This window comes from Paramormyrops kingsleyae, chromosome 4 (genome assembly GCF_048594095.1).
Source record: "Paramormyrops kingsleyae isolate MSU_618 chromosome 4, PKINGS_0.4, whole genome shotgun sequence".
NCBI classification, from domain to species: domain Eukaryota; kingdom Metazoa; phylum Chordata; class Actinopteri; order Osteoglossiformes; family Mormyridae; genus Paramormyrops; species Paramormyrops kingsleyae.
This window is the reverse complement of record NC_132800.1, coordinates 42,228,261-42,256,254: the sequence shown is the minus strand read 5'-3', so window position 1 is coordinate 42,256,254 and position 27,994 is coordinate 42,228,261. Positions and strand designations below refer to the sequence as shown.

Here is a 27,994-nt window from a genome sequence, read left to right as displayed (position 1 = left end):
TAAAGCAGAGAATAGTTTGGAATAGATCAAGCACAGATTGTGGTGCTGAATGGATAAAGCACAGCATGCAGTACAGTGTGAAATGGATAAAGTACAGAGAGGAATTTAGCGAGGAATGGGTAAAGTGCGGAGTGGAGTAAAGCCAGGGGCAGATCTTGATCAGAATGAGTCCTTGCTTTGTCAGAAATATGTCTTTACTCTCATCACCAGATCAATGAAGCATCTCCCCAAATGGATGTGCTAGAGCTCTCAGTGAACCCTGCATGCCAGAGAAGCACAGCACAGCCCATGGCTAATGGCGTCTGTGCTGCCAGTCACACCGTTAGAGACTGACAGCATATGCACTAGGGATATGGGCAAATACACAACTCAGCCCTAATCTCATTGGCAAAACGAAAATAGACACTTTTAGGGCGCAATTGATCCTTACAGGAAAATAAACAGATCAATCATTGGATCAGCCGTAAAGATAGGAGCTGAGAGCACTCAAACCCCAGCTGAGTGACCCTGAATCAAAGCAAACCTTAAAAATACACATCCAGTGCCTGCACAAGTCAAACTGGCTCCCAGTGAGCTGAGGTGAGGGCCCCTGTTTCCACAATCAGAACCAGAGCACACACCACAGCACTCAGTTGGATAGGTCCCATAAGGTGATCCAGTCCCCACAGAAAGGTTCCTTAGAGACTCAGTGCTGCTTTTACGTGACAGGCTACTTCTACACGGTTCAGTTACTACACAGCCTGTGTACAGATGAGTATCGGTCGACTCATATCATATTTCACGATCAGTTTTCATTTTTTTCCGGAGTCTCTGGATGACCCACGCATAAGATAATTGTGTGAGTCTACAAAGTACAAAAATGCTGCGCTACTGTAGGCCACAAGGACCACAAGTACTAAACCGTGACTGATCGGCGTGAGACCGCATACAGTACGATTCAAACCACAGGCATGGCTACAGGAGTTCAGCAGAAGTGCAGCAGTTTGGTTGCACTTCCTGAACACCGCGATAACACACGGAGCAAGCGGAACGAGCGCGGAGAGAAAAGCTCTCTGACAGAACAATGCTGAGTTCACGGAAGCGTTCGCGATGTAACTTTGTAACACAGTGTCTTAATATTAATGAATGCCGTTTTTTTCTATGCCCTCAAAAATCACATAACTGCTAATCAGCAAACAAACGTTTAAATAGATTTTAAATAGGTTTCGGCAAATACAAAAGTCAAATAATATCAAATATTAATAATAATAATTATATTAATAATAAATACAATGACAACAATGATATAAGAATAATGGTTGTCACTATTATAGTTAGCTATTATCATTGACATTATTGTTGCTGTTGTGATACTTCCACTTCTCATAAAACGAAGGCAGTAATATTCCGCTGAGATACGAAGATGATTCCATCTGACGCGGATACTTAAATACCTCACATGGTTGTCGCAGAACTTCACCGTTTGCGGCTGGTTCAACAGGATCGTTCTCGCCGTCGCGTCTACCGGGTCCGCTTGCGACGTGGTGCCCGACATCTCATCATCTGCCTTGTGGTAGCCAGCCGACGAGCAGGAGGGTCCTGCGGGGTGATGGAGAGGAGACCGCGTGTGGTCAGAGAGCGAAGTGAGACACGGGACGGGAGGAGGGTGGAGTATGGAAATGAGGGATGTGGTCCGCGTCCTGTGCACGGGGATGATGGTGATGGTGGTGGTGGTGATGATGATGCGCGTCAGATTCACCGAGCAGCACGGACCGACGCCCCCGGACCCCAGGGAGAAGCTGCTGATCCGGACACAATGGCAGACAGCTGGCACGCAGACACATTCGATGCGCTGCGTTCACGCGCCACTCTCGCTATCTCACAGCCCCACTTCCCCTGATCAACAGCCTTTCCCCGCTGTGGCCGCACAGCTCCCATCTTTCCATGCGCTTATGTTTCTTTCACTTAGATCGCGCCCGCCTACATGCAGCGATGCGGCGCGCTGGCGGACGCTTCTCCATCATCGCCCCAAATGGACAATGGGAGCCTGGGAGAGACCAGTTTAATCAGCTGGCTCTGCGGACTCCAGTTCTACTGCAGCTGACCCATCATTCGTCTACCCACCCTCGCCTCTTTCTTGCTATGTTTGCTCGGGTGACTGGGTCACTCCGACTCATCGGGCCGGGTCCGTGTGCGTCCGATGTCCGGCGAGGATCGCAGCCGGTTTGTGCAGGGAAGCGGAGACCCAGCGCCGTAGTTAAAGAGACAGGCGCAGCCTATGTGCTCAGGAGGACGGCTTACGGCTTTAAATTAGTTATTAGTAAGAGAGTATTCCCAAATGATCATATTTCACGAATAAATGATATTTCATGTAAGCAATCACGGAGACCCCACACCATTACAAACACAGACGATAAAAATGACTGTACAACGTTTCAAGCTTGTAAATCATGTAAGCCAGCAAGGCATGCTATGGGCTGACTGGGGTTTTACGTTAAACCAGGAAAATGGACAGGAACTAAAATGCATAGGAATATAGGAAAATGCAGAATGCACAGCCCAAACCCCCAAAAAACATTATTTCTTATTTCCTGTGTCGGTCCAGAAGCTCATTGGTGGTTTCGCCGACTAACTACTGACTCGAAACAGATCCGATTCGAAGAGAAAGAGCCAGAGGGCAGGAGGCTCGCGGTATTTAAGACTGCGGTGTGTTGGGCAGCGTGATGCGGTCTTCATGTTATGCTCATAATTGTGCACCTGCAGTTTGCAATACCAGCGTTAATTTTTGTGTTTTTGTTTTCAGTATATTGTTCAAATGGTATATACAGGAATAGATGCAGAAAAACAAAACAGAAAAAAAACAACTGCCAAGTATTTTTCCCCAAAACAAAAGAAAATTCTGCAGCACAGTACAGTATATACCACACAAATAATCCACCATAAACTCTACATCACACCAGTAAATCACAATACAATCTAGACCACACCAGCAAACCTCTGTACAATATAGATCAGTAAATGAGAATACAACCACAGTACAGTCCATGGGACCACAGTATAGCCTACACCAGACCAGCGAACCAGTAATACAATCAACAACACACCAGACACTTTGTTATACACATTATTTAGTGTTAAATTATAATATGAAGATCTTCCTCCAGTTTACTTATTTTCACACGCAGCCAATCCATGCAGTGGCTGTCCAAGGCCACGCCCACACAGAAGGCGGCATTACTCAAGCACTTCTCCATGGCAGGTGAATGGCTGCTCTGTTGCCAGGGAACCTCCAATATCATCAGCTGAGTTTGGGCCTCTAAGGATAATCCCACAGGTTAGGTGTGCGCGCACACACACACACACAAACACACACACGCACACACACACACACACACACACAGATTCGTGATTATATCTTTGTAGGGACTCTCCATTCATTTCTATTGGCAAAACTGTAATCCCAACATAATGACCCTAACCCCTACTCAGCCCTAACCATACCCATAAGTATAGCCAAACAAAATATGAGACTTCTGGCATTTTTAGTTTTTTGATTGCATACACAGATCTTGGTGGGGATCTAAAAATGTAATATAAACATAATGCATACACAGAAAGACACACATAAACACACACATAGCAGCCTGCTAATCTCACTGGAATCAATACTGATATGCCTGCAGGGTGAACAGAATTTCCCACATGCTAAGAAAAAACAGCCTGACATGCTGTAGCTTGTAAAAGCATATGTGCAGACACACAGCTTCCTGCTTCCCACATGCGTGTTTGCATGTCCTTATATGTAAAGGTAGGCAGGTGTGTGGGTGTGTGTGTAAATGTTTATATTTCATGCACTTCCTATGCAGCAGCAAACACTGGCAGAAGGCAGCATGCACTTGGGATGCCCAAGCAGCAGGGGGGCGCCAATCTGTGCAGCAAAACTCACTTTTATCAAACCTGTCTGTCATCCGGGAGCACATGGTGGCCCCTATGGGTGGGTCCTCGTCACGGGAGTCCTGGCTAATGGGAGTCAACACTAACTGCTCTGGAGCAGCCGGTCAGAGTGAAGCCACAGGAGAGAACAACAAACAAGGCAGGACATCAATGGGAGTATAAACACTGCAGCGGGTTCACTGCACAGAAAGAGCTAGGTCAGCGAGACACAAGAGTGGTCAGCAATATACAGCTATCGTTGGCAAGTTACAGGAGCAGTCAGCAGGTTACAAGAGTGGTCAGTGAGCTACAGGAGCAATTAGCAAGTTACAGAAGCAGTTGGTGAGTTATAGAAGTAGTCAGTCAGTTAAAGAAGCAGTTAGTGAGTTACAGGAGTGGTCATGTGTCAGTGAGGCACAGGAGCGGTCGCGTATCAGTGAGTTACAGAAGCAGTTGTGTTTCAGTGAATTAAAAGTGTGGTTGTGGGTTAGCGAGTCACAAGAGCAGTCAATGAGTCACAGGTGCAGTCAATGAGTTACAGGAGCCATCATTGAATTGCAGGAGTGATCAATGAGTTACAGGAGCAGTCAGTCAGTTACAGGAGAGGTCATGTGTCAGTGAGATACAGGAGCATTCACTGAGTTATGGGAGCAGTTGGCGAATTACAGGAGCAGTCGTGTGTCAGTGATTAACACGAGTGGTTGTTTGTCAGTGAGTTATGAGAGCTGTCATGTGTCAGTCAGTTACAGAAACAGTCATTTCAGTGAGTCACAGGAGCAGTCATATTTTAATGAGTTACAGGTGTGGTCTTCTGCTAGTCAGTAAAAGGAACAGTCAGTGAGTTTCAGGAGCGGTCATGTGTCAGAGAGTCACTGGAGCAGTCAGTGAGGTACTGCAGCAGTTAGTGAGTCTCAGGAGCTGTCAGTGAGTTACAGGAGCGATCAGCAAGTTACAGAAGTGGTCAGTCAGTTATGGGGTGGTTGTGCATCAGTAAGTTACAGGAGAAGCAAGTGAGTATCAGGAGTGGTCTGTGAGTTACAGGAATGGTGTGTGTTGGTTTATGTCAGTGAGTTGCAGGAGTGCTCAGTGAGTTACAGGTGCAGTCAATGAATTACAGGAGTGATTGTGTGTCAGTGAGTTGCAGGAGTGGTTGGCAAGTTACTGGGGCAGTTGGCGAGTTACAGGAGTGGTTGCGTGTCACGGAGTTACAGGAGCAGTTGAAGAATTACATGAGCAGTCAGTAAGTTACCGGAGTGGTCGTGCATTAGTGAGTTACAGGAGCAGCAAGTGAGTAATAGGATTGGTCCAAGAGACACAGGAGTAGATGTGTGTCAGTGAGTTAGAGGAACAATTACAGGAGCAGTTGTCAAGTTACAGGAACGGTCATGTGTCAGTGAGTTACTGGAGTGTCAATGAGTTACAGGAGCAGTTCATGAGTTACAGGAGTGGTCGTGTGTGAGTTACAGGACCGATCATGTGTCAGTGAGTCACAGAACCAGTCAGTGAGTTACAGGTGAAGTCATGCTTCAGTAAGTTACAGGAGCAGTCAGTGAGTTACAGGAGTAATCATGTGTCAGTGAGTTACAGGACTGGTCAGTGAGTTACTGGATTGGTCAGTGAGTTACAGGAGCAGTAATGTGTTAGTGAGTTACAAGAATGGTCATGTGTCAGTGAGTTACAGGAGTAGACACTGAGTTACTGGAGTGTCAATGAGTTACAGGAGTCACCGTGTATCAATGAGTTACAGGAGCAGTTCATGAGTTACAGGAGTGGTCGTGTGTGAGTTACAGGACTGATCATGTGTCAGTGAGTCACAGAACCAGTCAGTGAGTTACAGGTGAAGTCATGCTTCAGTAAGTTACAGGAGCAGTCAGTGAGTTACAGGAGTAATCATGTGTCAGTGAGTTACAGGACTGGTCAGTGAGTTACTGGATTGGTCAGTGAGTTACAGGAGCAGTAATGTGTTAGTGAGTTACAAGACATTGAGTTACAAGAATGGTCATGTGTCAACGAGTTACAGGAGCGGTCAGTGAGTTACAGCACTGATTGTGTGTCAGTGAGTTACAGGACCAGTCATTTGTCACTGAGTCACAGGAGTGGTCAGTGAGTTACAGGAATGATTCTGTGTCAGCAAGTTACAGGAGTGGTCAGTGAGTTACAGAAGTGGTCGTTTGTCAGTGAGTTACAAAAGCAGTAATATGTCAGTGAGTTACAGGAGCGGTCAGTGAGTTACAGGATTAGTCATGTGTCAGCAAGTTACAGGAATGGTTGGCGAGTTACAGGAGTGGTCGTTTGTCAGTGAGTTACAAAAGCAGTCATATGTCAGTGAATTACAGGAGTGGTCAGTGAGTTACAGGAACGGTCATGTGTTAATGAGTTACAGGAGTGCTCCACACAGTACAGTATGTTTACATGGAACAGTATGTGAAGAATGCTACTATGCAGTAATGGCAGCCCTGCCCCCTTGAGGCCATGGAGTATCAGGACAAATGAAATGCTGTGTCACTGCCAATAACAGAAGGTCTACCTGCCTGAACAAAACAAAAAATATCTAGATAACAATCTCAAAGTTTTTATAAAAAGGCATTTAAAATAATCTAACTAAATATTTGAAACATTATATATACAGTATATATATATATATATATATACACACACACACACACACACAGGTACCTCGTTTCTCGACCTTAATCCGTTCTGGACTCTGGATCGAATCCTAAAAAGTTGATTGAATTTTTCCCATAAGAAATAATGGAAAACCAACTAATTGGTTCCGGCCCCCCTAAATTACACCTAAATGTGTTTTTTTTTTTTTTAGCCTTTAAACACAAAATGAACAGGATAAAACAAGAAGAGCATTTTTTTCTTAATGGCTTCCAAAACGATAAAGATCTTATCCCAACATTACCAGTCCTGCCCCGATCGTCCGCTTCTTCTGTGTGCCACGCCCCCTCGTTAACCTCGCGTGGGATCCCCATGTGATCAGCTGTTTCTAGTTGTTGTCATTAGTCCTCTGTATTAAGTCTGCGTTTCAGTTTGTTTCCCCAGTCCAGTCATTAGGTGCGTTCTAGTGATGGGTCATTCTTGAACGATTCGTTCATTTTGAGCGAATCTTTAATGTGACTCAGGAAGAACGAGTCATCTCGTGGGAGTGATTCGTTCAGTCGCGCATGCGCACTTGTGCAACTTCCTATAGTTTCTGTATTGGAATTATTGATTCACCTGTTTCGAGTCTTCGGGTTTTTAGAGTTGTTCGTTCATCACGTGACAGCTCCATAAGCTTAACCAATTCAGTCTGAGTCGGAAACAGAATTGATTAGTTCATCTCTCGAGTCTTCGGGTTTGAGTCATTCGTTCATCACATGACAGCCCCATAAGCTTAACCTATGCAGTCTGAGCCCGAAACAGAATTGATTAGTTAATCTCTCGAGTCTTCGGGTTTGAGTCGTTCGTTCATCACGTGACAGCCCCATAAGCTTAACCAATTCAGTCTGAGCCCGGAAACAGAATTCATTAGTTCATCTCTCGAGTCTTCGGGTTTGAGTCGTTCGTTCATCACGTGACAGCCCCATAAGCTTAACCTATGCAGTCTGAGCCGGAAACAGAATTGATTAGTTCATCTCTCGAGTCTTCGGGTTTGAGTCGTTCGTTCATCACGTGACAGCCCCATAAGCTTAACCAATTCAGTCTGAGCCGGAAACAGAATTGATTAGTTCATCTCTCGAGTCTTCGGGTTTGAGTCGTTCGTTCATCACGTGACAGCCCCATAAGCTTAACCTATGCAGTCTGAGCCCGAAACAGAATTGATTAGTTCATCTCTCGAGTCTTCGGGTTTGAGTCGTTTGTTCATCACGTGACAGCCCCATAAGCTTAACCTATGCAGTCTGAGCCGGAAACAGAATTGATTAGTTCATCTCTCGAGTCTTTTGAGTCGTTCGTTCTTTTGTCACGTGACCACTTACCGGCTCAGTACCTCAGTCAAATACTAACATAAAATTCCATTTGTTGTATGTTGGATCATATTTAGAAATTATCATAAAATTATCAAAAATATCTAAAACGCATTTTCTTATAAATAAAAAAAGTCTGTCAATTTCTGTCACTATGATTTTGTTACTGTTTCTTGAGGATCTGTGGTGTGTTATTTTATAAATAAATAATCCTGTTACAAATAAATTATTGATTAATTTGTCCTTTCATTGTCTTTGTCTATCAGGAAACAAACACTAGGCTATATAATAAAATAATCCAAGCCTACAATTACAAAGTAGTTAATAATCGTACACTATTCTATAGCAGTGTTCATTTTTACTCCAATTTTGAGTTTCCTGGTATAATAATTGTTTTTCCTATGCAGACTTAACATATTGATCTAATATTTGTATAAAAAGATTGGTCAAAAAGGACATAATGACAAAGTAAAAGCAAATAACATTTTGAATTTGAATGATTAAGGTTAGTTTAAAATATTAAGGTTATGATAACTTAAACTTCAAGTTGTAACCCAAAATGAAAGTCATTTACTTAAAAATATAATGTGCTAGGGTCACACAAAGGTTTAACCAATGGTTCAGCTGAAGGACAACTGTTACTCAAGACTGTCACCAAGGGAACGGTGACCTTTCCACACCAATCCCCCCTTGTTTTGCACTAGGTGAGGAGCAGAGAAGAGTCTAAGACAGATTTTAACACCTCAGGAGAATGAGCACTAGAAAAAGGAGTGATGTTTGGACTCAACTTCAGCCACTGAAGCAAAATGCAACATATGCAAAAAAAGTGTTTCAACTAAAGGAGGAAGCAGCTCTAAGTCTAAGATATTAGTTAAGTTCTCCCCAAGCGAGCTCGATGGGCCGAATGGCCTCCTCTCGTTTGTATAGTTCTTATGTTCTTATGTATGTTCTAATTTGAGGAGGCACCTTAAGTCCTCACATCCAACTGTGCTGTTAGCACAAGTTAGAACAGGGACTGAAGATGATAGCCCTGCAGCAAGTGGAGCTGTTTTACCACCAGGACTTCTTCTGCTGGACCTTCGACAGCTTTGGCTGGCATGCTGACCACATCTACAGTATCCAGTACACCAGCAGAACCCACCACCATGCAAGGAGCAGTTAGGCCAAGGAGACCACAACAGCAAACTTCAATGAGCAGTTTTGTAACAAGACCAAAGTATCCATTAAGACAAAGCAAACTTGATGAGGCTCTGGTGAGAATGATTGCTTGTGACTTCCAGCCATTTTCTATAGTGGAGGATAAGGGCTTCAAGGAGTATTCACATCTTCTGGACCTGTCTACCTAGCAGAAAAACACTATCAAAAACTGTAATGCCTAGGCTGTATGAAAAGTTAAGAGGTGATATATTAGACAAAATCAAGATTGCCTCTGCTGTTTGTCTCACAACAGACTGCTGGACCTCTTTGACTACAACAAGTTACATGACTGTGACATGTCATTTCAAAGAGGACTTTCAGATGACCTCCTATCTCCTGGACTGCTTTGCTTTGACAGACAGACACACTGCTGCTCACCTGGCAAGGGAGCTGACAAGGGTTACAAATGAATGGGGTGTGGGTGACAAAATTGTAGCTTGTGTCACAGACAATGCCAGCAACATTGTTTCAGCCCTGAAAGACCATCTCCACTGGGACCATATACCTTGTTTCGCCCATATGCTGAACCTGATTGTCAGAGCTGCATTGCAGGAGGTCCAAGCAATATTGCAGAAGGGCAAGACAATAGTTGAATACTTCCATAGAAGTACAGTTGCTTCAGACAAACTCAAGGACACACAAAAACAGATTGGTCAAGAGCCGTTGTGGTTAAAACAGGATGTGGCCACAAGGTGGAATTCAACATATTACATGTTGAAAAGATTTATGGAAATCAAAGATCCAATCATCTCCACTCTGGCACTAACTAATGCATCTCTGCCAATCTTGTCGCCAGACGAATGGGAAATGTCCAGAGAAATTTTGGACATTATTAAGCCATTTGAGGAGGTCACCACTGAAGTGAGTGCAGAAAAGTAAGTAATCCAATATATTTTATTATTATTCATTTTAAAACCACATTTTAAACTCTGTCTCTTATGATGTATGTTCTTCTGTAACCTTATTTTTAACAGAGAAGTATATGCAGTACTGATTTTGATTTTGTTATAATTAATTTATAAACAATTTTTACTCTTCATAGGTTTGTGACTGCCTCCAAAGTCATTTTGATGACAAGAGGTCTTCAGAAGATTGTTGTCCGATATCAAAGAAATCCCTCCAGCTTTGGCCCTGTTAAAAACGTAGTGGATTCCCTGATTTCAGAAATGACTAGGAGATTTGGCAAAGTGGAACACATTGAGAAGCTAGCTGATGCTACTTGCTTCGACCCAAGGTTCAAAAAGCAAGCCTTTGTCAATCACATTATATATATATATATATATATATATATATATATATATATATATATATATATATATATATAATATTATTACATTTGCAATCTGCTTCATACACACAATTAAACATACACATTGCTTCATACACACATACAGTTAAAGACAGCAGCCAGAATACTAACCTACAAAAAGCATTATGACACTCTTCACAAAGCAATTTAATCTTAACTGCTTCACTAAAGATCAATTTGCAAATATATTAACCAGTTGCAGCACTGAGTGGTAATATCAAACATGTAAAGATTACATGACACTAAAGTGGGGTGAAGAGTGTAGGAGCCATGGACAGTCACTGTCACAGCTCATTATAAACCCACTGGAATACTGTAACAGTAACAGCTCTTTGTAAACCCACTGGAACACTGTCACAATCACGCCTCAGTATAAACCCATTGGAACATGGTCACTGTCACCAGTAGTGGTTTTATGGGGGGCAGTGCCCCCATGACAACACGCTTGCCCCCCCATGGCCCCTCCAAATACATATGCTACTGTGGTCTGAAATAAATGTATTATTATTATTATTACTATAATTATTATTTACATTAATATATGTGGGTTAAAATTTTGTGTGCTGGGAACAGGCAAAACTCAAATGTAAGCACATTTTCTTGATGGATTCTGAACGCAAATGCGCCAGGTGGTTGAGTTAGTGAAAATAATCAAGGATGTGGAAGAAAGACAATCTAAACAACAAATCAGAGTGAGTTACATGGGGATTGGATGAACTGAACTGTCAGAAATGTCACTCTAGTTTCACACTCTCTCGTTGAATTGGAATACTGACATTTCAGGGACTCTGCATGCCTGCATTCCTACCTGCCTCTCCCTCCTAATTATGCTGCCATAACCTTATCTGCCGGAGCTTACATATTGCACTCACTTAACTGTTTGCACCGCCTCTAGTCTCCCCTACTGTGGCTAATTGCACATTTTATTTCCTCTACTTTTCTTGGGGTGTGCTGCCTGGAGATCGCAAATTCAGCCTACCCTGCTAACTGCGACGTTTCCACTACTTGTGACGGCTTTCCAGCCTGCTTGTCCTTCTGCCTGTGATGTCTCTCTTGTATGCCCACTGTTTGTGCTGCCATCAGAAGCAGCACCAGAACCTGCCTGCCATCACCTGCCTGCCCCCAGGTTTAATCCAATCTTAAAATTGGGACAGTGAAAATTGGGATTTTGCCATCTTGCACATTTGACTTCCTCTGCTGGCCCCTGGAGGATGGACTCTGAGTTTGGTTCCTCCCAAGTTTCTTTCCATTCCTCCCAAGTTTTTCCTTGCCATTGTTGCCTCTGGCTTGCTAACTGGGGGCTTTGTAAAGCAATTTGGGACAATGTCATGTTGTAAAAATGCATTATACAAATAAAATTGAAATTAATTGATATTTGTAAGAACTGTAAAATGTAACTGCAAAACATTGCATAAATAACTTACTGGTTTTCAAAATTTTCTTTTGCTTCTTAATGCTGGCAACCTAATGTAAGTAATACTTGGAGGACATTAACGTCAAATGCATCTATCCCCCCTAACAGAACAACTGGCCCCAGTGGAAGCCACTGGAATACTGTTACAGTCACAGCTGAGTGTGCTTGTAATTACAGTGGTACCTCAGTACTAGAACTCAATAGAACTCGAATTTCTTAAAAGTCGAACCAACCAGTTTGGAAAAAAATTACCTAAAACTCGATCTGAGTCTCAGAAGTCGAACCGTGAATGCCGACCTAAGATAACTTGTACGCGTGGGGAAATGAGTCATGCAGCATGCCTCTCAGCGGAAACAAAGGGTAACGCTTCAGCCTCGCATTTGCTGTGATAGCATCGTACATGTTTACACTTGCTGGATACTTATATTTAGACAGTAAAAATACTGTACATTTAGACAATGATAGACAGTAACAGTAATTATTATATAATAAAATATATTTTAAAATAAAGATTTCTTATTAATTATTTTAATATTAATAATAAACCATTAATACATTTAATTATAATAATAATAATAATTGTATAATAAAATACATTTGAAATGAAAGATTTATTATTAATTATTTTAAAATCATTAATAATAAACCATTAATACATTTAAATATAATAATATTGTTGTGTCGAGCGGGGACAGAATGGAGACAAAGGCGCAGACGTTAGGGGAATACGAGGTTTAATTACAGGTAAGGCAGGCAAAATGCAGACGGACAATACAATGACCGGACTGGGGAAACAAACTGAAACACGGACTAAATAATGAGGACTAATGACAACCAGAAACAGCTGATCACACGGGATCCCACACGAGGTTAACGAGGGGGCATGGCTCACGGGAGGAGCGGATGATCGGGGCAGGACACATTGGTTTTTTTTTTAACTATACACATTGTTTGGATACATTTATTTTCATACTTTACAAATTACTGTTTTGATAAATGTGCTTAGATGTGTTTAGTATAGTATATGCTCTTCTTGTTTTATCCTGTTCATTTTGTGTTTAAATGCTAAAAAAAAAAAACATATTTAAGTGCAATTTTTTTGGGGCCAGGAACCAATTAATTGGTTTTCCATTATTTCTTATGGGGAAAATTCGATCAGAACTCGAACTTTTTAGGATTAGAACCCAAGTTCTGAACGGATTAAGTTCGAGTTCTGAGGTACCACTGTACTTGTATTTGAGATGGAGCCTTTATATGAAGTCCAATAACACATCATGTTCTCTTGCACAACACACTGCACTTCTGTTTTAGGTGCTGCTTCCTGAAGCTGCATGAAGTTTAATCCAGGTGACTGATCTGAATTCTTCTGTAGATGTTGAATCACCTCAGCTCCATGCCACAAGATGTGATATTATTTCGATGACAATTTGAATTACTCTTGAAATGTGCTGGCCAGTTTAGTAACCATGGTGATTGTTCATCTTGTGGAGAAAACAGCTTGGATGATTAAGTGAGTAAGACAGGTCGGCGGGGATTAACGGGGTGATTGGCACAGCCAAGCTTATCCAGCCCCTGCACAGGTGAACCAGATAACTTCCTTGTGGTACCTTCCTTGTACCTTTCACTTGTGGTACGCAGCATCACTCCAGTAACTGCCCCAGTAACTGCCTCACTGCCCCAGTTTCCTTCTGCTCTGCTCCATCATTACAGACACACAGAAGGACGAAAAGCTAAACTCCAAGCTGCTTTCACAGACCATCTGACACTCACAGTGAACGGCATGACTGTCAAAACACCCCCCTGCTCTGTGCCCAGTAGAGGGACATTCCATGAGGCATTCAAAGCCGATCACAATATTACCACAGTAAGCTGTGTGCTAACAGAGACAAGATTACATGTACTGAACCCTTACTTTCTTAAATCTAAATATTTACTTTTTTGCATACATCCTACTATAAAATCATGTTTCAATGTGTATTTCTTTTTTTCTGAGACAAGAATTAAAAAATCACATTGACTGCACAATGTGAATTATCACTCCTATGCCGACGACACCCAAATATACATTTCATTTATGCCTAATGACACCGCATCTATTGTCACTTTAGCTAATTTATTTGATGAAGTTAAGAGGTAAGGAGCATGCACTGATACAGTGTGTTGCTGCACCCATCACATGACAAACCACCTCAGGGGTGAGAACCTGAGCGCAGCCATGTGGCAGGTGATACCTCAGCACCACACCAGTTTGAATGGACCAGTGTGAGTTTTTCCCAGTGGCTGGAGTGCCAATTCTGGCACTCCACCTCCTTATAGGGCTGGATGTAAATTAACATCATACCCAGGACGAAACAACTGCAGATTAAGGGCCTTGCTCAAGGGCCCAATGGAGTAAAATTACTCTGGACATTCATGGGACTTGAACCAGTAACCTTCCAGTTGTTAGTATAGATCCCGAGCCTCAGAGCCACCACTCCACCCTTAATTAAGACCTGGTTGAACGAAAGCTTTTTGTTACAAAATGCACAGAAAACCAAGGTTCTGTTGTTTGGAGGCCAGTACGCGGATTGGCCTGCTATAATCTCTGCTCTGAGGGGCTGAACACATAATTCAGGCATCGCCTTAGAAACAAGCTTCTCATTCAAATCTCATGTGGATGCAGTATTGAAGGTATTCTTCCTACAGCTATGTAACATTGACAAACTACAACATTTCCTTATTACACTGAGAAATGAATACATGCTTTTGTATACAGTAGGTTAAAATACTATAATGCTCTGTTATCTGGGAGAACACACTGCACATTAGATAACTTGCAACATATTCAAAATGCAGCAGCTGGAACTGTCACCAGGAGCAGTAAGTTCAAATACATAACCCTTGCTCTTAGTTCCCTGCACCGGCTTCCTGTTAGGTTCAGGACTGACTTCAAAGTTCTCCTACATGCATATAAAGCACTTAAAGGTCTAGCACCTGCCTACCTTACAGAAATACTCCAAGTTTACAAGCCTATTACTTTAGTTTAGCTAACCAGCAACTTAACACATAACACGCTGTAAATATGGCTGCTGGTACCTCTGTACATGCCCTTTTGATCTACTGTGCTTGTTTGTGCTGTGCTCATATTAATGTATCAGTGAATATTCTGAGCACCCATGCTCTCTGCCTTCCTTCCCACATGTCTGGATGGTGCCCAGGGTGGGAGTTTTTAGCTGCTCTCTTCGGTCATTATCTGACTTTCTTTCTTTCATTTCTATGTCTTCCATTTTCCCTGTTTTTTACTTATTCTGTATAAATGATGCAGGAATGGAAAAGAACACCGCCACGTAAAGCACCTCGGGGCAACTCTTGTGAAAGGTGCTATATAAAAAATGAATTGAATTTAATTATAGAGAGTGCCATAAATGCCGCTTCTCATGCCGATACCCGTAAGCACGCAGTCGGTATCTATGTTACAGGACCAGCACCGAGAGCAGACCAACTTCAGGCCACGCTATACTCTTTCATTTCAATTTACCTTATTTTGGCGACATTTTACGTTTTTTCTCAGATTCTCTAGTTAAATTGGTGAGCCCAGCGGCGTGTTACTTACGAGCGCGAGAAAGGCGCGGCCCCGCGGGCGCGCACGACGCTAGGACCAAAGGACCGCGGGGGCGCGGAGATGCTGAGGCGTACGAAACATAGACGCGTGTCAGCTCGTGACGCCGCGTAGCCTCCTTGTGACCTCAACAGGTGAGATTATCTTAGGCTCCCGGGGTGCTTACTCTGCTAAATCCGCCTCAGTATCCGCACATTGTCTCCACATAAATGCTGCCGCGTGCCCAGAAAATGTTTAAAACCAGCCTCTCTCTGCGGCCAGCGGTGTCCCTCTGTGGTGCTGAAGCGGCTTCGCCATCACCATCTCGGGTGGCCGCGGTGACCACAAATTAATGTCCGGGGAAACCCGTTCTCACTGACAGCCTGTCAAGATAACCGCGGGGCGCACGGAGCACAAGCAACATCCTCGGCACTACCGCTTTTTTGTATAATACGCCATTATATGCGCGTAGCCGGCGTACATACCTGCTATGTTAAAATGATGAATGCAGTGATTAATGACCGCGGCGCCCTGACGCGATGCTTACCTCCCTCCGTGTGGATCTTCTTCGAACGCCTATTGAAATACATGGTGAGCACGTCTGAGCCGGGCTGCCGGGGGACCGTGGACTTGATGGCATGCTCAGGGCAAGCGGACACGGCAGACGGACACAAGGGACAGGAGACCGCCGCTCGCTCGGCTGCGCGCGGGCGCTCCTGCACTCCGCCGCAGAATGACGCGCATCCGTCCCGGCGCGAGGGGATTTGTGACCTCATCCGTCTCCGTGGCTACGCGCTGCGTGCCTCGCACAGCGGGAGTCCCGAGCGCCGCCGAGCCAGCAGCAGATGCAGCGACTCTATCCCGAATGATGGAACAAACAAAATGCACGCCTGCCCGTGTGCACGCATCCTGCAGCAGGGTCGGGGTCTGCTGCGGTGAAGCACTGCAGACTCTGAAGATTATAGAATGAAAAATAAACGGCAAAGGACAGTGTGCCTATATACTATGAAAGCACACCCAACCTGTCATTTTATCAGGTTCAATATTTAATTTATATTCAGACGTTTCATATATTTTTTTCTTTCTGTCCATGACAAAGGTGCTTGGTTTAGGTGAACTGGTGTCTTTAATTTTCCTGCAGTGTGAGTGTGATGGCTGGCATCCTGATCAAGGTGTCCCGCTGCCCTGTGCTTCCAGGAACAGGCTCCATGTTCACCGTAACCCTTAACTGGCTATGCAGTTACAGAAAGTCAGTGGATAGAGTTACAAATAACAGGTAAAAGTGGAAGGTGGAACCTTTGTATTGAACAAACCAGGTAAGGTGCCACAACAAAAGCAATTATCAGTGTTTCCTGAACACACAGATGGTGCAGCAGAGCTCTGACTCTCGGGGAGTCTCTCCTGGCTGCTCTGGACTAATGGTTTGCAGTCAAACAGCCTCTTACAAATGAGCAAACACTCATTTGCATCAGTGCTGTGGGCAGACTCACACACAGATGACTGTTCACCGGCCGCATCTGTTGATTCTGTTTTATTGAGTTTATCCTGACCTTCAGGTAAGACAGAAACCCAACTCTAGGCCAAGTAAGGAAGCAACAGCAAATATAACAGAACTTCCACAGGGCAAAAGAACATGATGGTTTTTAGCACATACCTTAATGTCCATCCCCAAAGTGGTCACAGAGAAACATGGATGAAAATGGATTCAAGAGATAATTCATGTATTTCTGGGGCTGTACTGCTGCCCCCTTCTGGTAAGAACAGGGATGTGCATGTGCTATGCTTTGGGGGGCACAGGGACTGACCCTTTAGGTGTCTGGGTACAACATGTAATATGCTCATTGAGTACAAAGAACAATATGACCACCATTGGCACTGTTACCCAAACACTGTCAATAATGGAACATTTATATTACCAGTAGGGGGCAGTACAGGGTGTCTGAATAAATTCTCACAGCTTTAGGGAGTAGGTGTGCCAGCTGCAGCCAGCACTGAGCAGTTTGGCTTGTTGTTAGAGGCAACATACGAATGGACGCCGCCTACATTCGCCAGGTTATTTACAAAGCCAACAGCACAAGACAGCTCCTGTGAGCACGCAGGGTTGCAGCCCCAACATGGGAGGGACAGTCCACAGGAGGCATGGTCACAGTGCCCCCGCAGGCCGCCACTCTGCAATGCATGAACAGCTGCAAGACACTACGTGCTGGCAGAACCATAGTGCAGTTCATGTCTGTTCACTGATTATTTACATGCTAATGCTCAGTCTGTGGGGGCTGGGACATTGGTCAGCTGCAGGACTCATTTCTCAAACCAACCAGATGCTTCGTGATGTGATGCTGAAATTAAGAGAAGCCATCTGTGACGTCCTAGCAAGGAAGTTCTGGAACTGAAAGTCTAAAAAAATAAAGTTTTGTTACCTCTCTGGGTTATTGTCATGTTTGGTTTTTGGCTCTGCTCTTAATTTAACGAACTGACTTAATTCTGTAGAACAATGAAGCTGAACTGATGATGGTTAGAATGGAGTGGGCGGGGGTCACCCGCCGGAGGGTGGGGTCAGCCCCGGTGGGCATGGAGCACAGGCTGCCTGCAGATGGGGCAAGTGTTGTTCTCAGACAGCCATCGGTCGATGCAGTGGACGTGGAATTCATGTGCACAGGGCAACCGGCGCAACTTGTTGCCCTGTGCATACTCGCTGATGCACACGCTGCAGGCGCGGCCTACATCCGCCTCCAGGCCAGCCTGGCCATAGGTGCGCGTGGACAAGTTGTCGATCTGCTCTTTGGTCAGGCCTCGTGGATGCTCCTCATCCTCCTCGTCGTTCAGTAGGAAGAAGTGTGCCAGACGCAGAATGGGCAGCGTGCCATTCTCCACCAGGTTGTTGGTGTCCCTGCCCGGTGCCCCGCCTGTCCGCCTCCGCTCCTCCTCCTCCTCCATGGGCCCTGCCCCATTGTTGGCATGCCCTTCAGCCGGCTCCCGGGGCCCTGGGCCTCCGCCATCACGGAGGGCCTGTGGGGGAGCACCACCCGCCTCGGCATCAGCCTCCGTTTCCATGAGGGAGCTGAGCTCACCAAAGCCAGTCATGATTTGACGCAGGATGGAGCGCAGGGCAGCAGAGCTGGGCTCGCCCAGGCCCGTTTCGGAGATGCGGCGCAGCGGGATGCGGATGGTGCTGACATAGGTGCGCACGCCAGCACGCTCCGAGCGAGAGATGGTGCGCCGGAAGCCTCCACTGTCACTTTCGAAGGTCACTGTGTTCTCGGCCATGCGAAGCCGTGAGCGTGTGCGGCTCGCCACGCTGTCCCTGTCCCGGCTCTCTCCTGGCCGGATCCGCCGCACCTGTAGGTCCAGCATGATCGTGGGGTGCCGGCGGGCGGCGCCACCTGCATTGGGGGCCTGTGAGTCCACCTCGTCCGGGGTGGCATCTGCCATTTCGTTGGTGGCAGGCTCCTCAGTCTCCATGGCGGCAGCTGGTGGCTGCTCCTGGGTGTGGCCCCGGTGCAGCGGGGAGCGGCTGCGCTGTGACCCCCTGCGGTGACCACCAGCCAGGCTGCCTGCCCGGATCCTGCGGCCACGCCCTCTTGCTCGAGTCCGGCTGCTGCGAGGCTCGTGGGTGGGCATCGCCTCTTGAGGGAGGGTCGGGGCCTCTGGGGGGAGGGGATGGGCTGACACTCGGGGGCACTCCAGAGCAGGAGGTGGCTCTGGTTCGCCGATTGCATTTGCAGTGTTGATACCACCCTGTCCCAGGGGGGTAAAGGAGGGTGGGTCAGGGGTGGTGTGAGTTGTCGCAGGTTCTGGAAGGCCACTGGCTTCAGGAATGGCCAGGAAGGGGGCAGGGCTCCCACGGCCGCGTCTTGCCTGGTGCCTCCTGCTCTGGACCAGCCGGGCCGAGGGGGTGACAGTGTGCCGGGCAGGGGGGTAATGTGTAAGACGGGCGGGGCCAGGCTGTGGCTGGGTGGGGCCAGGAAGGGCCTGGGTGGGGCCAGGAAGGGCCTGGGTGGGGCCTGGCGGGTCAGCAGGCTCCGGCTGCTCATGGTTGATATTGATCTCCAGGCTGAAGCGGAACTCGCCACTGTTGGGGTTGGTGCGGCTCACTGCGCGCCACGTCTGGTTGCCGCTCTGCCCGCTGCGCGTGGCGTTGCCTGTGCGCCGGAACGTGTTCAACCACTCAAGTAGAGAATCCCCGTGAGATGCCTCTCCTGCAGCTCCTGACAGACATACACCACCATGCGTTAGGTTCATCTTCCTATGCAAACACACATACAATCCCTCTAGCCACCCTCGCAGTATAAGCCCTCACCGCTGCTCCCGTCCTCCACTCCCACCTCGCTGCTCGGTGGGTGTGGCTGCACCGAAAGCCGCTCCTTAGCACCATCTAAACGTTGCCGGAGCTCCTCGGCCGTCACCTCGCCTGGGACACAGAGAGGGGAGAGTTACTCTCACTTGGAGAGGGGTGGTGGCTTCCCTGCTGTCAGAGGGGGGCACTCACCTGGTGTGCCCAACAAGTTGCTGTCCCGCATCAGGCGGTATTCCTCCTCTGTCAGGCTGTTGATGAAGTGGTAATACGCTTCCTCCCTGCGCAACCGCTCCTGCTGGAGCCCCCTCTCATCTTGTGCTCCAGGGGGGTCCATCCTGGCACCGGGGCCACTTGTGGAAGAGCTGTCAGTCACCTGAATACACACAGCAGGAGCTCGACCATGCAGAACACCCTTAAATCACGGCTCAGTGCAGATATGGCATAATGCTCCAGTCAACCAGTCCCACGGGGTTGCCTGGTCTGCGTTGTTTGTAACGTTTGTAAACACCGGTGCGGTTACACTCAGGCTGATACGACCTTCACAAGTGCCAGACAATTAGCTTACCGCCATTACGCAATATCCGACAGCTTAATCGCACACGGGAGGCTGTCGTCAGAAAGAAAGACGAGAAACAGGCCGAGACTGCGCAGGAGATTAGGTCGGAAGATACTTTCAACTGTCTGAACCGCTCGCTGGGTGCCATTTATGCAGAATGTCAACGTCTTTATTTACGATACAGGGGCCTCGGCTAGCCAGCACGAACGACCTGATCGCGGTTAAAGCTGGTAGCGCAGGAAATCTGGTAATTTTCTAAGGCATTCATATTGAACACAGAGTAGGCCACTGTGAAAAAAATGCACTGGAGCAAAGCAACGCTGTGACGACGTGCCCTTAGCTACCAATCACTATCCGAGAAATGTTTACTGACAAGCGAGGCGCCCAAACAACTGGGGGCGGGGGCGGGGCATGACAAAGAGAAAGTCAGGCCCCATGTTAGTCAGCTATGTGGTAGACAATAAAGAAACAAAGCAGCCTTAACCAAGCCGAAACAGCAATAAAGGCAGAAGCACGCCGACAAACCGGCCCGGGCGGCAATCCGCCACAGCGTCCCTGTATGGCGTCGCCGACTGGGACATTTAATACGTAACACCCTGTAATTACAGCGAGCCTTTGGCAGCTGGAAAGCTGTATGATGTGACAGCGACTCTCAAGCAAGACAGACAACCTATTCAGGCTAAACTTCCCTTTTCGGATAAGTTACGCTGTTATGATAAGGCGTTTTAGACATAGGACATTACCTGATACAGCAGCTGTAATATGGACGGATCCGCTCTCCTCTCTGCTGTCTTGAATACAATGTAGCTAAGATGGGACCATCGGCACTACATCCTATACAGTCCGACCTGCAACAGCAGCCCTATGACCATGGATCCTAGCTGACCTGAAGCATTATATCAGCCTATTAAGTTCGACTTAGAAATATCTATGTGTGCATAGATCCATGGAAACTGCCATTTACTAAATATTATGAACATCATCTGAAAACTACTCATAACTTTTTGTAATTTTCCGTTTTGAGGTCGAGTAATAACGTAGCGTTTTAGCGCACGACTCTGGGGCCCTAGAGATTAGCCCTCATGACAATAAAAGAGACCCTTTTATATATCTCTAGATCAAAGGTACTTAACCTGATATTCTCGGGGGGTTATCTTACTTCACAGAAGGTGAAGAGATTAGAGTAATTACTGTAAAACTGTGTCACTGTAACACTGATTTATAGGCTACATGATGGCATTTTTAAATATATCATAATATATACCAAAATCAACGTACATGTCTTTATTACGTATTCTATACCACTCAAATAATGCATACTTAAAAACATGTATCGACGTGGGTTATAGAGCAGTAATTTTAAAATATCTACGGACCAAACGGAGACGTGTAAAAAACCGAAGTGAAAAGGCATCATATCATAGTATTATACCACCGTATAAGCCGTATATATAGACGTCGTAGGCATTTGCCAAAGAGGTCACATAATTTACGCTGCGGAAGATGTTCAGTCCAAACACACAGACATCGTGTCTTTTAACTACACAAATAGTCCGTTTAATTTTGTTCACCAACTTATAATTGGTTAGGTGGTTTATCCGTGTTTTAGGCCGCTTGTACTGTCCATGGTGCTGACTTAGTCACATCCATAAAAGGGATCTTTAAAATGATGTCCATTTGTACACAAACAACTTTAAATAAACAAATATACAAATTAATAGTTTCAATCATTTGTACCAAAAACCTAATCTATGTTTAAAAATTCTACATTTCTTTGTCTTTCATTTCTTAGTTTACAGATATATTTATGCACCACAAATACACACATACTTGTATGCGAAAGCTCTGCATAAATATATGTTTTTGTTACATATACAAACTATTTAATATATATAGCATTTTCTTCTGTTGTAGAAATCCACGTGGTGCACCGAAATAGCCGTCAATCGGTGCTTCCTGCGTTTCGACGCTTGGCGACATTTTACGGCACTTTGCGAAGCTGCCGTATGCCGACGCGCTGCTCTCCAGAGTGAAATACCGGCAGAGGCGCAGCGGCAGAATAATACCTGCGAGGGGCAGATAGTGAGCAGTGCCGGCTCCCCCACCATCGGCAAGCAGCCTGCGCTCCTCCTGCGTGTCCGAGCTGCGCCGGTAGATGCAGACCGTCGGCTGAGGTGGAAGCAACGCAGGGACAGCAGCGCTGAATACGGACCCGGGTTGTGCGGCTGGTGCCCCCCCCCCCCCCCCGAGCGGCGCTTTAAACATAAAACCAGAACGCAGGGTTAGAGGGTTAAAAGCGCGCAGAGGGTTAGGGCCGGCCGAAGGAGCGGCGAAGATGGACTATGATTTCAAAGTGAAGCTGACTGGCGAGCGGGAGCGCGTCGAGGACTTGTTTGAGTACGAGGGCTGCAAAGTAGGGCGAGGGACGTACGGCCATGTGTACAAAGCAAAGCGGAAAGACGGGTGAGTGCGATTCGGCTCCGTCGGCTTCCTGAGGCCCTCGGTTCGCGGTGAAGGCAGACGCGCTGGCCTGCGGTCTCACGCACTGCTGGGGCTTTTCTGTGGCACCGAGCCTCGGCTTGCGGCCGCTTGTTACGCGCCGCGTCTGCGCTTTGTCCCAGGGCCCCCGGTGAGCCCTCCTCTCGGAACTGTGTGTCATTGTGGAGTTTCTCCGCTGTTTCCTCATAGAGACACTGCTGCCAGTTCACTCTTGCGGCTAATGGTTTTGCGGATCCGTGTGGTCTTGAATCGGGCTATCTGGTGTTATACGCGGCCTCTGTCCCACTCAGACACACGCACACGCGTTGAATGGATGCGGGGTCTTGGCTTCAGTGCTGACCAGTCTGAGGTACATGGCAAGCGAAGCAGATTCAGCAAATTGCAGGAGGAGTTATTTTGGGATGTGGACTTTGAGGGGATTTTGCTGTTGTTTTGAAGATTAATTTCTGCTGTGATAACATAAATTTTTGGAGACTAAGTTTGACTTGGAAACTGCCCTAAGATCAAAATAATTTTATATAGTCTTATTGTCGTAATTATTGTCGGCGCTTTCATACTCTGATGATTTGTGGGGTATCTCTGAGCTGGGTAACGTTTATGTCACTGGTAAACGTTTGGTGTGATTGTTCAATGTATTCTGCAAATTTTTTTTTTCAAAGGTAGAGTAGGGTTTCCTCCTTCAGAGCACTGAAAATATATAACCTTGAAATGATGTTTGATATACACGCAAGAAAATGAAATTAAATTTACTGTAAATCGTTCTGCTTTTGAGTTCAGAAGGTCACTTTTCATTACTGGCATGATTACTAATTAAAAAAATATATATTCAGGTGACCGTCTCTTGGTGGCTCATGGTGGCTGTATTTATGTGCACATCTTAAACTTTCTGACAGCACTCTCTTGTGATGCCCTCCTGCAGACTCTGTAGCATGATGTTTGTTTGTTGGGACTCCTGTCACCTGTAAAATCTGTCCTCAGCGGGATCTGGTGATTGGCCTGTCCTGTTTAAAATGCTGCCGCTTTTCTGTCTGAACTCGTGTATTTTTGGTCCTTGCTGTAATTACAGTGTGTGGAGTTTATCTGAGCTTAGTCAATGCGTGTGTTCATAAGTGACCTACATTGTCATAGCTGAGAACATCTGGAGGTTTAATCAGCTTTGAACAGGCCTGTCATGTGACTTTCAGATAGGGCCATGTTTTACTGAGACACACACAGTGGGGGTGGGCTGGCTTTGAGAGCGACACACACCGGAACACAGACTTTGCAGCTTCAGGCTGTGCAGTGTGTACACATCTGTCTGACTGCTCTGCATCTGCACAGGAAAGATGACAAGGAGTATGCCCTGAAGCAGATTGAGGGCACCGGCATCTCTATGTCCGCCTGCCGGGAGATTGCGGTGAGTGTGTCTGCATGCCAAAGGCCTGTCTTTCTGTGTGACTGTCTTTGTTTGTGTGTACATGTATGTCTGTGTGTCTCTCTGTGTGCCTCTGTCTGTGTGTGCAGCTGTGTGTCACCGTTTCTGTGTTTGACTTTCTGTGTGTGTCTGTCTCTCTGTGTGTATCTGTGTGCGTCTGTCTGCATGTTTGTGTGTCAATTTTGTGTCACTGCGTGTGTCCCTGTGTATGTGTGTCTGTCTCTGTGTATGACTGTATGTGTGTCTGTCTCTGTGTATGACTGTATGTGTGTCTGTCTCTGTGTATGACTGTGTGTGTGTGTGTGTGTGTGTGTGTGGCTGCCTCTGTGTTTTTGTGTGACTGTATATCGGTTATTCTGTGTGATTTTGTTCCCTTTTCAGCTGCTGCGGGAGCTCAAGCACCCGAATGTCATCTCCTTGCAGAAGGTCTTTCTGTCACATGCAGACCGCAAGGTCTGGCTGCTCTTCGACTATGCTGAGCATGACCTCTGGGTGAGAGTGGAGCCCTTTTTGTTGCCTGGCCAGACACCCATGCCCTCACAGCCCTGCAGTGACACGATCTCCCTGAATCTCTCCTCTTCAGCACATCATCAAATTCCACAGAGCCTCCAAGGCCAACAAGAAGCCACTGCAGCTGCCACGCGGGATGGTGAAGTCACTGCTCTACCAGATCCTGGACGGCATCCACTACCTGCATGCCAACTGGGTGCTGCATCGGGACCTGGTGAGGGAGGCGGGGCTGGGCTATGTGGACTGGGCTTACTGTGCACAGTGTGTGGGGTTCCTCGGCCAGCCAGCAGAGGGCCCCCTCCAGCTGCGGTACATGTGTTTTCTGAGATGCATGGCTGGCCGCTTCCCTTCAATGTTTGCCTGAGCTTCTTTTGTGTGGAAAAAGTGTGAATCGCTTTTTGTCTCCGTAGAAACCTGCTAACATTTTGGTGATGGGTGAGGGCCCAGAAAGGGGACGCGTCAAGATTGGTACGTCCCCTGGGGACAGTGTGCAGGGGCGTGGGGTTAAAGGTCACGTGTACAAAAACTAGGTCATTCCTACTTCCTGTGCCTGCCGTACTCTCAGTGCTGTGCTAAAGGACTTTCCCAGAGCTAACTTTCTCTCCCTCCTTTCCGACTCCCCCAACCCCCACAGCGGACATGGGCTTTGCCCGCCTCTTTAACTCACCATTGAAGCCTTTAGCAGACCTGGACCCTGTGGTGGTTACATTCTGGTATCGAGCCCCAGAGCTGTTGCTTGGGGCCAGGCACTACACCAAAGCCATTGGTGAGTGACCTGGTGGGTAGTGGGTGTATGAATGGTTTGTATAGGGTCTGTGCAGTTTTGGGGGTCTCCAGTGATTGGCATGTTTGGGTTCTGTGGTTTGTGTGAGAGGTCTTGTGATTGGCCTGTTTTCTTGCTCCCCAGACATTTGGGCCATCGGCTGCATCTTCGCAGAGCTGCTGACCTCAGAGCCCATATTTCACTGTCGGCAGGAAGATATAAAGACCAGCAACCCGTACCACCATGACCAGCTAGACCGCATCTTCAACGTCATGGGCTTCCCCGCAGGTACCATACCCCAACTGCAGGACACCTCGGAAAATCAAGATCAGCTGAACTCTCTCAGCCTCTGGAGAACCCAAAGCCCTGTCTCTTTCTTCATGTGGCTTCATGTATCTCCTTTTCACACTCAGATAAGGACTGGGAGGACATAAAGAAGATGCCGGAACACTCGACTTTGATGAAAGACTTCAGAAGAAATACGTAGGTCTCCTAGGGGAAGAGTGTCACTTGAGATTTGGGGGCATTTGGGAGCGGGGAGATTCAGTGCAGGAAGTCATGGGGCTTGTTGACTTTGCACCTTGACTTGCTGCTTCTGGCCAGTTTCAGATCCTGTTGGCTTAAATAGATCAAGCAGCAGCCCTGAGGCTGAATTCTTTTGTCACTGTGTTGCATTCAGGTACACAAATTGCAGTCTCACAAAGTACATGGAAAAACACAAAGTCAAACCCGACAGCAAAGCATTCCACTTGGTGAGTACCTGTGTGGGAGGGGCCATAGAGCCCAGTGTGCTCACACGTCCAGTACATCGACAGTGTGGATGGAGAACAGTACTAGCACCTTCATTTCCTTCCAGCTACAGAAGCTGCTGACTATGGACCCCATCCGCAGGATCACCTCTGAGCTGGCTATGCAGGACCCGTACTTCCTGGAAGAGCCATTGCCCACCTCAGAGTGAGTGACAGCTCCTTCCCCAATAGAACAGCAGCGCCTTATGAAAACATTGTAATGAACTTGACGGTACCTCTCTTCCTCTCTCACTTGCTGTCTGTACCCCTCCGCAGTGTTTTTGCTGGGTGCCAGATCCCATACCCCAAACGTGAATTCCTGACAGAGGAAGAGCCAGAGGACAAAGCAGACAAGGTGGGACCTCCGGCATGGCCCTGGTGACGCTAAGCATGAGCTTGCATGTGTTGATAGTGCCTTGTGTGCGTGTGTCCCTCCCTAGAAGAACCAGCAGCAGCAGGGGACCAACCACACCAACGGGGCTGGGCACACGGGGAACCAGGACAATAGCCACGCCCAGGGCCCCCCCCTCAAGAAGGTGCGAGTGGTTCCCCCCACCACTACCTCAGGCGGCCTCATCATGAACTCAGACTACCAGGTGATTCTGTGTGCCCATTGGTGGAATGGAGCAGTTCTGCCTGCCCATTGGTAGACAAGTTTTAAATGTGTTTCTTCCCTTCAGCGCTCCAATCCACACGCTGCCTACCAGAACCCGGGACCAAGCACGTCGCTGCCCCAGAGCAGCATGGGATATTCTTCTACCTCCCAGCAGCCTCCGCAGTACTCCCACCAGACCCATCGCTACTGAGGCTTCACCTGTACCACCACCCCCCCCCCCATGCCTGGGAGTATGTACCGAAGAAAGGGCCGTGGGGCAGGACCAGGATGTGGCGCACACACACACACACACACACACACACACACACACACACACACACACACACACACACACACACACACACACACACACACACACACACACACACACACACACACACACACACATATATATATATATATATATATATATATATATATATATATATATATATATATATATATATATAATACAATACAATACACACAGCCACGCAGCATGTGGCATTTCAATAACCATATAAAAGTAAGGGGGCAGGAGCTTGAACAGTAGCTGCGTTGAGTGTTTGCTTGCCATCACTGCATATATGTGAGCGTGAGATTCAGCTCTGGTACCCGGTACTATTCACACACCATGGCCAGGCGACCGTCCTATTGGCCTGCAGGTTCTGCTCTCACTGGACTGATGGTCTCCTTCCCTTTCTTGTTGTCCCAAGTCTTTTGACTTTACCGAGATAAAAGCTGCTATGTTCTAGCCAACAGCGACGGAGTCCTAGACAAGGCTGGCGCGGGCGGCTGCTGAGCGGAGCATGCTGGGAAGGCCGGCATCCGCACGCACACAGTCCCGGAGCTGGGCCTCTGTGTCTGTGGTTTATAACTCTTTACCTTTGTGTTCTGGCCTAGCACGGCTGCTAGCCTTAGCCTCCGATGAGGAACTGAGATGAACATGCATCGTACTGTACTGAAACATTTTACATGATGGAGTGAGGATCCTGAACAATAAAAGCTGAACTGTTACGTTTGGACATTATGTTTTTTTTTTTTTTTTTGGACATTCCTAACCCCTGTTTGTCTGTGTCTATGGTTTTGTATATGTTACCTTTTGGGCACCCTGCGTCCCCACAATGTAGTATAAACCAGGGCATTTTTTTGATCCTCCCACGGGAAAACTCAATTTTATAAAAATCTGGGAATCAAAACAGTCAAAAATCTT

The 27,994-nt window shown here is 46.7% G+C and overlaps 3 protein-coding genes and 1 long non-coding RNA gene across 8 annotated transcripts in view; 2 read left to right on the top strand and 2 right to left on the bottom strand.

The window, feature by feature from the left end:
• atp8a2 (ATPase phospholipid transporting 8A2) overlaps window positions 1-16,118 on the bottom strand; it is a 60,389-nt gene extending 44,271 nt beyond the window's left edge. The window contains exons 1-3 of one of the 5 annotated variants that reach the window (XM_072711371.1): window positions 15,910-16,118; window positions 3,926-4,019; window positions 1,434-1,578 (exon numbers count right to left, since the gene is read on the bottom strand). In XM_072711371.1, coding sequence (XP_072567472.1) covers window positions 1,434-1,578; window positions 3,926-4,019; window positions 15,910-16,002 — 332 coding nt within the window. In that variant the 5' untranslated portion in view covers window positions 16,003-16,118. Of the gene's footprint in view, window positions 1-1,433; window positions 1,579-1,738; window positions 1,894-2,103; window positions 2,207-3,925; window positions 4,025-15,909 lie in introns of those variants that run through there. The other 4 variants (XM_023845182.2, XM_023845183.2, XM_023845185.2 and 1 more) reach the window with 4 other exon arrangements.
• Window positions 16,119-16,150: 32 nt separating this feature from the next.
• LOC140588866 (uncharacterized) lies at window positions 16,151-16,930 on the top strand. Its single transcript, XR_011990084.1, has 2 exons — window positions 16,151-16,638; window positions 16,727-16,930. It is a non-coding gene; the product is annotated as an uncharacterized lncRNA (long non-coding RNA).
• rnf6 (ring finger protein (C3H2C3 type) 6) lies at window positions 16,879-21,196 on the bottom strand. The gene is made up of 4 exons (XM_023845188.2): window positions 20,956-21,196; window positions 19,849-20,029; window positions 19,660-19,770; window positions 16,879-19,567 (listed from the first exon to the last, which is right to left on the bottom strand). Exons 2-4 carry the CDS (start codon window positions 19,988-19,990, stop codon window positions 17,916-17,918), a joined length of 1,905 nt encoding a protein of 634 aa, XP_023700956.1. The 5' UTR covers window positions 19,991-20,029; window positions 20,956-21,196; the 3' UTR covers window positions 16,879-17,915.
• Window positions 21,197-22,192: 996 nt separating this feature from the next.
• cdk8 (cyclin dependent kinase 8) lies at window positions 22,193-27,153 on the top strand. Its single transcript, XM_023845208.2, has 13 exons — window positions 22,193-22,675; window positions 24,032-24,107; window positions 24,507-24,617; window positions 24,709-24,849; window positions 25,046-25,103; window positions 25,270-25,401; window positions 25,543-25,686; window positions 25,812-25,881; window positions 26,078-26,150; window positions 26,255-26,352; window positions 26,463-26,541; window positions 26,627-26,782; window positions 26,867-27,153. Exons 1-13 carry the CDS (start codon window positions 22,548-22,550, stop codon window positions 26,990-26,992), a joined length of 1,392 nt encoding a protein of 463 aa, XP_023700976.1. The 5' UTR covers window positions 22,193-22,547; the 3' UTR covers window positions 26,993-27,153.
• The last annotated feature ends 841 nt before the right edge of the window (window positions 27,154-27,994 follow it).

Coding starts and splice junctions, on each gene's coding strand:
- rnf6 (XM_023845188.2), bottom strand. CDS start 19,990: ATGGACCCCCCTGGAGCACAAGATGAGAGGGGGCTCCAGCAGGAGCGG. Junction 19,771..19,848: donor CAACTTGTTGGGCACACCAG/GTGAGTGCCCCC, acceptor TCTGTGTCCCAG/GCGAGGTGACGGCCGAGGAG. Junction 19,568..19,659: donor AGTGGAGGACGGGAGCAGCG/GTGAGGGCTTAT, acceptor TATGTCTGTCAG/GAGCTGCAGGAGAGGCATCT.
- cdk8 (XM_023845208.2), top strand. CDS start 22,548: ATGGACTATGATTTCAAAGTGAAGCTGACTGGCGAGCGGGAGCGCGTC. Junction 25,104..25,269: donor AAGGGGACGCGTCAAGATTG/GTACGTCCCCTG, acceptor CAACCCCCACAG/CGGACATGGGCTTTGCCCGC. Junction 26,542..26,626: donor CAGAGGACAAAGCAGACAAG/GTGGGACCTCCG, acceptor GTCCCTCCCTAG/AAGAACCAGCAGCAGCAGGG.